This window comes from Lipophrys pholis (assembly GCF_963383615.2).
Source record: "Lipophrys pholis genome assembly, chromosome: 17".
Lineage (NCBI taxonomy): Eukaryota > Metazoa > Chordata > Actinopteri > Blenniiformes > Blenniidae > Lipophrys > Lipophrys pholis.
In genome coordinates this window covers 25537437-25549936 of record NC_137643.1, presented here as the reverse complement: position 1 = coordinate 25549936, position 12500 = coordinate 25537437, and the positions used below count along the sequence as shown (strand labels likewise).

General features: G+C 47.0%; 2 protein-coding genes across 2 annotated transcripts in view; both read right to left on the bottom strand.

Moving 5' to 3' along the window:
- The window catches only part of sh3bp5lb (SH3-binding domain protein 5-like, b), a 14058-nt gene extending 7064 nt beyond the window's left edge, over window positions 1–6994 (bottom strand). The window contains exons 1-3 of the mRNA XM_080485494.1: window positions 6661–6994; window positions 5210–5272; window positions 2730–2858 (exon numbers count right to left, since the gene is read on the bottom strand). Of these exons, the coding sequence (XP_080341620.1) occupies window positions 2730–2858; window positions 5210–5272; window positions 6661–6837 (369 nt within the window). The 5' untranslated portion in view covers window positions 6838–6994. The remainder of the gene's footprint in view (window positions 1–2729; window positions 2859–5209; window positions 5273–6660) is intronic.
- gtf2h4 (general transcription factor IIH, polypeptide 4) overlaps window positions 6661–12500 on the bottom strand; it is an 11183-nt gene continuing 5343 nt past the window's right edge. Inside the window, exons 11-14 of the mRNA XM_080485493.1 lie at window positions 12470–12500; window positions 12322–12400; window positions 8318–8379; window positions 6661–8028 (exon numbers count right to left, since the gene is read on the bottom strand). The exon at window positions 12470–12500 is cut by the window's right edge and continues 17 nt beyond it. Of these exons, the coding sequence (XP_080341619.1) occupies window positions 7918–8028; window positions 8318–8379; window positions 12322–12400; window positions 12470–12500 (283 nt within the window). The 3' untranslated portion in view covers window positions 6661–7917. The remainder of the gene's footprint in view (window positions 8029–8317; window positions 8380–12321; window positions 12401–12469) is intronic.

Below are 12500 nucleotides of genomic sequence, written 5' to 3'. Positions count from 1 at the left end.
TCAGTCAGTCAGTCAGTCAGTCAGTGAGTCAGTCAGTCAGTCAGTCAGTCAGTGAGTGAGTGAGTGAGTGAGTGAGTGAGTGAGTGAGTGAGTGAGTGAGTGAGTGAGTGAGTGAGTGAGTGAATTAGTGAGTGATCATCCCGTCAGATCTCATGAGAGAAACAAGCAATGTTCTCTCCATATTACATTCACAAAGTGTGTCACTGTCGTTCTTAAACTATTCAAACTATTTGAAAAAATACATTAAGTACTATATAAACCTGATAATTGCACTTTATTATTTCAAACAATATTCTCCTCCTTCAGTTTCAGATCCAATCTTTCAGCACAGGCAATAAAAACACTGAACATTTGAAATGACAGAAAATCTGCAGCAGGAAACGAGACTCCAGCTTTAACAAACAAATGGCTGAGTTAGAAACGTCCAAATAAAGTAAATGTTGTGAAAATGTTGGTTTTTTTCGTCACATTTCTGGAGCACATTTTAGCTGAGGAGCCACACAGAGACAATCACTCTCTGGGAAAGTCTACGTGTCTTTTGTTTGTTTTCTGTCAGCGAGTGGACTTTAACGTAACATCATACAGTGACATGTTAGAAATGGCGTCTCCGCTCTGATTGTTTCTTCTCTACAGTTCACCACTGATTTCTCAGTCTCTCTGAGTTTTAACGTCTGCAACCGTGAATAAATTAGAAACAGCAGGAGAAATCTAGAATGCGTCTTGTTATGGACTTTATGGCATGTGAAAACCAACGGAGACGTTTTTGGGACATTTCAAATTGTTTTCCAACAGAAGGTTTCATTAAAATTGGCTTTATGTTGAGATTGGAGTCATTTTCTGTAGTTAACGTTTGGTTTTTGAAAATATCGACCTTTTCATCACATGTACTCTGTTGGGATCCAGTCGTGCATTTCAGACCTCAGCCTTCACTAGTGCTGGTCTGACTCAATCCACCTCTCAATGACTGTTTATGGCTACAAAAACCATGTTTTCATGCAGAAATGCAGTATAAAAAGCCTTTGCATCACAGGTATATACTGGTGTAGCCAGAATAAATACCTTTATGAGTGAAACAAATCTGAGTTCAGTGTCACCTTCTGCTGCAGCTGCATAAAAAACGGCTGTTTTTCCCCAAACTTCTGGGGGTCGAGGACGGTGACAAACGTCAGCTTTCCGTGGTCTTGAAAATAATATAATGGCAAATAATATAATCCTGAATCCTGCCATTGAGTTTGTAGTGAGCGCAGATAAATTACACTGGTGCTCTTGGAGTGCTGCGGTGCGTTCAATGACCTCTTGGAAAAGTCCGTCTTTAAAATTGTTTTGACAATAAATCTGCAGCCAAATGTCTTTATCGTCTCCTTTAGTCATTGTAGGTTGATAAAACCTCTATTAAATCAACACAACTATAGTTCTGTTCATGCAGCTGCTCCAGATGCAGTCAGCTAGCTGGAGAGTGAACTCTCTGACCATCCAATCAGAGGGCTTGAATACAATGAGGTCACGCTATAGAATACACGGACATCATGTTAGGCCTTCTAGAAGGCCTATAGCGACCTGAGTCATCAATATCTAAATCTGATTGGTTGAAGCAGCAGCATCACAGACTCTTATTTTACACTGCAGACGCCTGCAGAACTGAATCTGAAGCCTCAGGCAGATTTCTTTACCCGGCAACAGGTGATGGCTGAACTGGGATTGGTTAAAAGCTTTAATATGGAAGTTCAGTCTGGAAGCAGCAGTCAGGGGAGAAACTGAGAGGAAGCGGACAGACAGTTTGGAATTATTTAACAAGTATTCATGGACAAAATATGATCAACATCAGTCTGTGATTCAGATCTTTTTCTTAGTCCTGCAGAGAAGCCTTCAGGCCCTGACGCCCGCCACTGGTGGGATCTCACAAGACCACAGAAAAGTTGGTTCATTTCTAAGGAAAGACAGTCTTCATTTGTCAATCTGCTCCACTCCACACCCAGCAGGGGGTGCTGCAGACACTGCAGGCCCATGCAAATCCTCCCCCCTTTCCTCCTCAGTGCCATTGACTGTCCCCGGTCTCAGCCAGTCACTGATTGGTTGCGGCTCCCAGGACTCCACACCTTGGAATGCCCCCAGCTGGGGAGGGATTCTCTCTAAAGGTTTTGCTCCTGAATGGAGCTGATTGTTCTCCAACACCTGGTGGAGACCGAGGACGGCCTTCCTGTTCTCTGGTAACCTCCATTCTGAATGAAATGTCAAGAACTCCAAAATCCTAAAATAATGAATAATTATCTTTGATCATTATTAATCATTATCGATAGCCAAACTGCCAAAACACTACATACTGTAGTGTAAATGGTACCACGTGATCCTAATGAGGTAAGAAACCCCGACACTCTCCACAAAAAATCTGTTATCAAAGTAATATTTTACCAGTCCGGCACCCTCAACAAGAAATATATAAGGACTCTGCAGTAAAATGTGTTTGCCACCTTCGTCTGGTTTTAGACAATGACGCCAAACGAGAGAAACTCCAGCGAGTGTCGTCTTGCTGGGTGGAGGTCGACCTCCAACCACCTCCTACGACCTCCAACCACCTCCTACGACCTCCAACCACCTCCTACGACCTCCTACCAGCCGAGTGTTGAATCAACTCCACCAACATGACGATCTCGTCCGGCAGCGCAGCGCCAGGACCTTCAGAGCTGCAGTGTGAGGACAACAGAAAGCCAGCAGGCCGGCAGCAGCTTCACCTCTTTAGCCAGCCGTCGAGCCTCGTAGTACGGCCGAGCCTTCTCGATGCAGGCGCCGAGCTGCGAGCCCTGAGCGTTCAGCTTCCTGGCAGAGTCTGTGAGGATCCTCCGGTAGCTCGACCGGGCATCCTGCGTGCACACACACACACGCACACGCACGCACGCACGCACGCACGCACGCACACACGCACACACGCACACACGCACACACGCACACACGCACACACGCACACACGCACACACGCACACACACACACACACACACACACAGACACACACAAACTTAGCAAGGTGCTAAAGTGAGTGAGAACACGCCAGTAGATTGAAGATTCATAACATTTATATCACAAAACACTGATGGTTTCATCCTCTGTTCATTCACGCTCTGCATGTCAACATGTCGTCCATCAGAACTGCAACAGCTCTTTTTTCACTTTGTTATTTCACCTTTCCACTATGATCCAGTGTTCTGATAATTGGGTCCAATCCTACGAACGAGCAACTGGGGCACGAGGAGCTCCGCTGCTAACAAACTATGAAGCAATGTTGCTGCTTCAGATAACTCCCTGATAACTCCCTGATAACTCCCTGATAACTCCCAGATAACTCCCAGATAACTCCCAGATAACTCCCAGATAACTCCCAGATAACTCCCTGATAACTCCCTGATACTAACTCCCTGATAACTCCCTGCTAATTCCCAGATAACTCCCAGATAGCTCCCTGACAACTCCCAGATAGCTCCCTGCTAACTCCCTGCTAACTCCCAGATAACTCCCAGATAACTCCCTGCTAATTCCCAGATAACTCCCACATAACTCCCTGATAACTCCCTGCTAACTCCCTGATACCCCCCAGATAACTCCCTGCTAATTCCCAGATAACTCCCAGATAACTCCCTGATAACTCCCAGATAACTCCCTGCTAACTCCCTGCTAACTCCCTGCTAACTCCCAGATAACTCCCAGATAGCTCCCCGATAACTCCCTGATACTAACTCCCTGATACTAACTCCCTGCTAATTCCCAGATAACTCCCAGATAGCTCACTGATAACTCCCTGATAACTCCCAGATAACTCCCTGCTAATTCCCAGATAACTCCCAGATAGCTCCCTGATAACTCCCTGATAACTCCCTGCTAACTCCCAGATAACTCCCAGATAACTCCCAGATAACTCCCAGATAACTCCCTGATAACTCCCTGCTGACATTACCAGTGTGGTTTAGGTTGTGTTCACACGACAGTGGTGCTCGGAGCCACTGCAACCAACACTTTTCTTTCACGCTTCTGACTCCCCCCCCCCCCCCGCAGAAACTGCCGGAGGCCACAGAGCACTGGTACTGCACATGTGAACCACCGCTGTGGTAAATAGTTTTCTGCTTGTACACAAGCAACAAACATGGCGGCCTCCGGAGTGGCATGACTCTTCGTCTGTATTCTAGTTTTATCGTCCATATCGGTAGTTTAATAGTTGAGCTTCAGCTCTAAGAGCATCCAATTCATCGTATATCCATACGAGTGTTGGGAACTCTCCATGGTGTTGATGTTCATAGTGAATCGTTCACTTCACGCCCATCACGAGCACACACACACACACACTGAGGTGGTTCGGTGTGGAACGTGAGTCCAGTCGGTCAGCGGGACGTCCGTGCTCTTCTCACACACGTCAGCAAGCTTCCAGAGTGACCAGCGTGTTGGACAATGGTCTGTGCTGTGAGCGCTGGTCGTTTCCATCACAGCAGCAGTTAAAAGGTGAAGCAGTCTGTGGAGACGGATTTCTGTCTGGAGTTCATCATGAAGCTTGTTTCTGTTTGTTCTTATTCGGACAACAACAACCACATCAACCTTCCAGCCTCACATACATCAGCTTCACCCTTTACACTGAAACTCATTCTACATATTTAGGACAATAAAATGAAAAAGCACCGACATCTTTCAATACTTTTTAACCATTCTAACTGTTTCGCTTTTAAAAAAAAATAAAATCCTTTTCATCCTCATTAGGTGTTTAAATGTTATAGCTTTTGTTGTTGTTGTTGCCTGTAACGTCTGTCAAACTATTAAAACAACATTACTGGCAATAAAGACGACCGAGCCTTTCCACGGTCAATAGTTTATTTTACCAAGAGACTTTGGAAACTCAACATTTCCCAGCTGAAGTGAAAGGCAGCGTGCAGGAGGTTCTACTGGATTCAAGCTTCCTGTACTTTAAAGGGAACCTTTGTCTTCTTGAACTTTGGGATAAGTGTGATTTCATAGCTGCAGCGCGCAGACCACTGAACTTCATTAAAGTTTAATCTATACCAGCAAATATAGATCCTTTAATTCTCATCATCTGTGAAGTGTCTGTAGTTTTAGTCTACGAGGAATAAAGTGAAATGTGTCGAGACGTCACTACATAGATTTTGGGATTGGTGAATCATGTACTCGGTGTAGGTTTTGTATTTGCAGTATGTCGGTGTGTTTGAGCATGCTCACGTCGAGCTGCAGCTCCAGCTTGTTGATCTCATCACTGGCCTGGTTCAGGTGCTCCAGCTCCTTCTGGAAAACACAACACACACACACACACACACACACACACACACACACACACACACACACACACACACACACACACACACGCACACGTCAGGGTCCTTCAAACAGAGGCTGTCTGTGTCGGGTACCAGTACGAGGAGGGAGGCTGGTGCCACAGTGGCACAGCAGGAGGAGCCCTGGGACTCTGTCAGCAGAGACGCTTCAATCAAAACAATCGGCTCTTTCAGCTGATCAAGTGGCTCCTCAGATTTGTTTGTTCCTAAATTAACAAACTTTGTTTATTATGATTATCATGTAAAACACAATATTGGATAATATACTCGGCACATAGATCGCTATAAAAACTAAATGTATTTTTTCTTTATCTCCATTCTACGAAAAGGTCTCTGATTGTAGGTCCAACATTTATAACATTTTAAGGGTTTACAGTGAAACAAGATAGTGACGCAAAAAGAATCACACAAGAAAATACCATTTCTGAAATATAAAAAGTTGAAATAATATAAAAAGAAACCATTTTTATTCATTATTTAATGTTTCCCTTTTACAGTCTTTAGATCAGGATTGTTAAACTCGTCTAGTTTATTGGCCACATGGAGCCTGCTGTGATTTCACTTGACCTTTGGCTAAGCCCCGCCCCCTAAAGCAAACCAACCAATACCATGCAATTAAAAGCGACTTGGATGTTCTCAGCATCAAACCCATTAGAGCTGGTGACGGGTCGTCGTTTTCTGGGCTGTTTCAGTAAATTAAGACACACAAATGGTCAATGTGCCTGGGGCACAGCGATGTGAGGTCTCCTGAAAGGATTACCAACATGTCAGGTACCCCAAACACACAAAGTACCTCACTACGACAAACAACCATTCCTACATTTGTGTCAAAATAAAGCAACGTCTGGAATAATCTCAGCAATCTAGTCTAGACAGCTTAGCCTAAAGTCAATTTGCCAAATTAGGAAAATAAGATTAACCTAAACCAAAGTCTATAGTATAGAATATAGCTTCCATGTTTACTTAATTACTTAAGAGTACCAGTGTTAAACCTTCACAAAAAGTTGTTAGAAGAAGCAGGACAGCGTGTGAGCGTCATGATTCAACGTCATGAGACTAATAAGAACCAGGCCGATCCAGTGTCATGACTTTGACTCTTATTAAAAGGGTTATTTATTGTTTTCACACAGCTCATCACGCGGGCTGGACTCCAGTCACAGACTCAGCAGGTCTATGTTTAAAGGAAGAGGAAGACTCGCGTTTCCAGCGGGAACCGCGTCAAAGAGTCGGTTCGTCCAGGACCCGCACATCACCGCTGCTCGGTAGAAATGGCGCATGAAGAAAAAAACAACTAAACCTTTGATAATTATGTGAACACGTTTAAATCCCGCAACATGCCTGGATTCTGGGGTCTAGTTCCTCCTCGTACTGGTCGGCTCGCTCCTCCTCTCCGGGCTGATCGCGGCTCTCCGTCCGGTCCTCCGCCCGGATACCGACGCTGCTCTCCCCGCCCTGCGCCTCATCTCCTGGGGTCACCTCCCGCACACCGGCCGCCTCCGAACCCCCCGGCTCCATGCTGCTCTCTCCCCGTGAGGTTCGGTGTTTATGGTGGAGGCAGAGACGCGGTCATGGCCGAGCGGTGGAGCGGTGGCCGGAGCAGAGACTCTCCTCCCCCCATCAGGCTGCAGAGAACAGCCGCTCAGCTGCGCTCCTCCAGCGGACACTTGGCTCTTCATCCCCCCTCAGCCCGTCTGATCCAAACACTCTCTTAGTTTGATTTGTAGATTATTTGACCTGCAGTTGAAAACAACCTTGCACCCCATTTATTACAAGGGTCATTCAAGGCAATATCACATAATTTATAATATTTAATCCATATCAGCCTTGTTATTCCGTGCCAAACCGATCAGGAGGGATCTGCTCATCATTACCTTCCCAGACAGAAGAAAATCTTTCCTGCTGGGCTCCATGAATAAAAATGTCGCTCGCCACAACATTAGCTTCACGCAATGAGATTCCAAGTGGACAAAATATTTAACGTTTTGCTATATTGGTGAATCAGGCTTCCTGAAGCGCTCAGGTTGTACGGCGGTTCAAGGCCTCCACCACCACCACCACCACCATCATCACCACATGCCTCCTTCCGCTCTTCACAGAAATCAACCCAAGTTGCTCAATCACACTTCAAAGCCTCGACGCAGAAGGACACCTCACTACATTTTATTACATTACTGGTTTTACATGACTTTTATCAAACTGTGTTCTGAGTTGAGTTCTGATGATGTGCAGCTGCGGTGTTCTTCACTCTGTTATCAACTCCTGCACTTCAGAGTGGAACTCCAGATCGAACAGGACCTCCAGGATCCAGAGCCCTCGCACCAGCAGGACTCCAGAGGGAGCAGGACAGGGACAGTCATGTTCAAATGTTTCTTGCAGACCTGAGTCCAACAGACATGCTTTGCCGTTTGTGCATCATGTTCAGATTCACCTTATTGCATTTTGGCTGTTTTATTTCACTGTTTGCACGACTCCTGAGCAGTGTGTGGACTCCATCCAGTCCAGGTGGAGGTGGACTCTCTCCTGGTGCTCAGCCCTGGGATTCTGAACTGTTCTCAGACATTCTGAGGCCTGGCAGCGAGCTCCTCGGATCTCCTGCTATGTGCTGGATCTCTGTCGTTTCCAGAACCTCTTGACCTCGCTGTGTCCTTGCGGCGTCACCACCATCACCCGGTGAGCCACGTCCTGCCACACCAGACAGCCCAGGCCCTGCGCAGGGACACACACACACACACACACACACACACACACACACACACACACACACACACACACACACACACACACACACACACACACACACACACACACACACACACACACACACACACACACACACACACACACACACACACACACACACACACACACACACAATGAATGTGCTCAGTTCAAACTGCCTTCCTTCATTCCTCTGCAGCAACATGTTGGATCCACAGCGACTCTCCACGAGACAGAGTTGGGATCTGTCCCCCCCACAATGGTTCTCAAGGCTCACCTGAGCTCGGTCTCGCAGCACTTCAAAATCCACCTGGGACAGGAACTGGTTGTAGAGCACTCCTGGAGAAGAGACAAGAACAGCAGCATGTCACTCCTGACGACCCAGCTCCACCCAGACCGATAGACGTCTGTGTGGAGACCGATGGGGACATTCGGATTGTTACACAGCCAGTAAAAGAAGAAGCATGAACAATGACAACATAACAGTATAACTATATATTCTTAGAGTTAAAAGGGAAGTGCGTCTATGTCCATGTGATGCGGCTGGGGTGTTAAACTCCTCGGTGCAGGAAGGAAGAACCTGTGGTACCGCTCCTTCACACACTCAGGCCCCGTTAACACGAGTGGAAACACACTTTCATCTCGTTGTTGGTGTCCGTTTACACGACAGCCGTGCTCGGAGCCTCTGCAACCGACACTTTTTCAAACCAGCTCACAAGTGGAATGTTTCTTTCACGCTCCCGATCCCCCGTCCCCAAACGGAAGAGACAACTGACACTGTACTACGACGCTGGATTTCCCCTTCTCCAGATAACTTCAGGATTAACTCCTGTTTTCTCTACTACGACGTTCGCTCACTTCTCACCAGGATAAATCTCCTGGTAACTGATGCTGGATGTCTAAAATGCTCCGGAGCAGGTTATGTTCTGGATAAGAGAACATAAGAGAGAATCAGATCTCTTGGAAAATGCCCCGCCCATTCTTAACTGATGGTGATTGGTGGGCAGGTTCAGCTCTGAGCTGCAGCAGAGAGGAGATGATAAATTAATTTAAAGATCTTTTTGACATAATAAAATAAATCTTGGTCTCTGAAGGAGGTTCTGGTTCTTGACTTGTTCCAGGTTCTGTTTATCTGGAATAATGAGGTTCATGATCACACCTGACAGAACTGCAGAAACAGGAATTTATGGAACCAGAACTACTCGTGTCGTCACGGTGATGAATTAATATTAAAACATAAAACACAAGAGAAACTCAGCCTCAAAACATCTGGATGGAAAATATAAACTACAAGAAGAGCAGTGAGGAAGTTCAGCCATGATTCTGCTGTAATAAAGTTAAACTGAGTGATCACAGTGCCGTGCTATCCATTTATATCACTGATAACTTAATATCATATAATCTCACCAAGTCAGGATTACCAGTCAGGAAGGTTCTGGTTCTGGCTGCAGCAGCAGTGTTGCTTTGAGCTGCTGGATGAGTTTGAATTCTTCATAATCTCAGAGATTAACTGCTCCTTCAGTAATCTGTAAACTACTCTGCAGAGTGTCTGTGTGTGTGATTGGTCAGACGCTGCAAGCTCCGCCCCTTTCACGTGAACGCTCACACGTAGGTCTGAGTTGAACCAGAGAGTTGATAACCTGCTTCGTAGTAACGGTGATCAGGATCGCTCACATCTCGATAAGTCAACCAGGAAACACAGAGATCCTGGATCTGTTGATCAGGGTTCCTAGTCCAGACCTCTGGAGGCTTCAGAACACCGTGACTTCAAAATCTCACCACCGCCATGGTAAATAGTTCTTCTGGGGTCCAGAAAGGAGGTTCAACAGACTCCGAGTCTCTCCCTAAACTCTGAGTTGATTCACTCTGAGTAAAACTCTAAAGTCCCCCTCCCCCCCATAGACCAGATAGTGGGAAGGCTCGGCCGGAACCGGTCAAAGGAGAGCCAACCAACCAACCCCAGGAACCCTCACGTTCCCGCCCCGTGATTATCCCCCTTAATCTTGATGGACCCATCCATACCCGTTGTCACTACGAACGTTGTCATGTAAATGGGTGAAGGAGTTTAAGGAGTTCTCCAGTGCTCTCAGGGTGTCCTTCATGGGGTGAAGGAGTTCTCCAGTGCTCTCAGGTGCCCCTTCCACCGGAACCTGCTCGGTGGAAGGGGCACCTGAGTTCTCCAGTGCTCTCAGGTGCCCCTTCCACCGAGCAGGTTCCGGTGTGAGTTTGGACCCAGAGCCGGACTGAGCAACACTTGTTTGTGTTTCCACCGCCTCAGCCCTGGCTCCAGGCTCTTACAACTTGTGCTTAACAAGTACCAACTCTTTGCCGGGCCACAACGAAGCACTGAGTACATCAGGGGCGAGGGGTGGGGTTATCATGACCAAGGAGGAAACACAGAAGATCAACTTCAGAGTTACTCTGCCAGAATCCACAGGGGAAAAATGTAGAAGCCAGTTTTAGTTGTTGGTGTACACCCTTCTGGAGGAAATTCGTCATTACACTCAGACAATTATACATTTCAAGCATTTCATTTCACAGAATATTGCCCTGTTTGTTGACATCTTGCATTCAAGCAAATCCCAAAGATTCCTGAGGCATTGTGTCACAAGATTCCGTTTGAACACTTGATCTGGCGAGATTTAGATTTGCACTGGAAAAACGATAAACAGTCACTTTCACAACATTTCAGACTGTTTTCGTGGGTTGAATACCCTTTCTTTGAGGAAGTCTGGTTTTTTTCGGGCTGAATCGGTTAAATATTGATATTTTTGCTTGAGCTGCCGGAAGGCCATCTTTGATATCCCATAAATCCATGCGGCAGGTTGGGTAAACAGCTATGAATGCAGTGGCATTTTATGATGAAGCAATCGCATGGTTCTTATTTGGCTCCTTCCCAATGGAAAAGCAAGCAATTCTTAGGAAGTGTGAGATTTGAACCTAAAGCCGCGGTCCCACGGGCGGGACGGGGGTTTGTGCTTCCCCACTGACAAAAGTTATGGAGGGTACAGAAAGAATCGTAACCAATGGTTACGAATTTTCGTCAGCCCTTCGTTGAGGTATAGGGCACAACAGTACGGTTCCATAAGGAGGACCTACAACGCAGCCGTCTGCTGATTGGTCAGTGACGATCGTCGTATCGGTAATCCCACAATATTCAAATAGCTCATCTGCCGTAAACACTCTCGTTGTTGTTTACATGCGCTGCTTTGCGCTCACTGGTTGTTTTATTAACTGGGTTCATTGAAACTTCGGCGCTCCACAGCACCGCGGTCTTCTGATCGGTGCAGACGCTCCTCTCAGTAACAGAAGGGGCGGAGCTCCAGCAGAGCTGGACACTGCTCGGAATGAGAAAGTTGAGCTGCAGCCACAACTTCCGCGTTGGTCCTGCAACGACTGTTGTGTAGTGACGTTACATACCTGCATCATTCAGAACCCCGCCTACATTTTAACTACACTCTCGTGTGCTGGGACCAGCAACAGAGTTGGGTCAGGGTGTGCTTTGCCGTGCCGTACCGTACCGGCCCGGCCCGCTCTGGCAGTGGGACCGAGGCTAAACAGCACCAGCACTGAACTAGCACCTGGTGCTTCTTGGTGGAAAAGAAGATAGCTTGGCCGTGGTTCTCTCCCCCACCACCTCGACGGGGTCAAGGGGGCCACCCAGCACTGAGCCGGCCTTCCTGATTGTGTTCAGCCTTTTCCTCTCCACAGTGGAGATGCTGAAGTGAAGGGATGGCAAGTAATATGCTTAACTGAGCTGCAACGCTACGCTAAGTTTGAATAACAGAAAACACCTGCACTGGGGAGTCACCGATGCAGCCGCACCAGTTACGTGAAACACCTGCAGGAGGCTCTTGCGAGGGAGTCAATGTGTCCTTGAGATAAGAATGACTGGAACATCCTAGACACACCGGTTTCCCTCTTTAGCTCCTCTGGGTGAAACAACACACACACACAGTTTCATCATACATGGGAAGTCCAATTTCGGTTGCTCACAGACATCAATACCAAATTGACGAAAGACCAACCCAATGTTGGGGCGAGGCCTACGCCCAGCAGAAAACTGTCAATCCCAGAAAGTTCGACACACTTTGGGTGTCCTCCTGCGTGAGTCCACCTGGTGGCCAGCGCTGCTCATTGCATTTGGCTACATTTACTCAAATAAATGGTCAAACGAATCTTGATGTCTTGAGACTTTTTTAGACAACCAAGTTCTGGATCAAAAGACCGGGAGGAACCAGTAGGTCCGAGACCAAGTTCCAACAGAAGGAACAGACTCACCCTCTGTGAACTGCAGTCGATCTCTCTCCAGCTCCCACAGTCTGATCTGGTCTGTGATGGTCGGAGGCAGCACCGGCGTCTGAAACCAGAATGAGTGGAGACGTGAACCCGAACAGCTACTGAGTGAACAGTTTCAGATGGAGGTTACCTGTGAGAGCATGACAGGGTGGGCCCGGGTT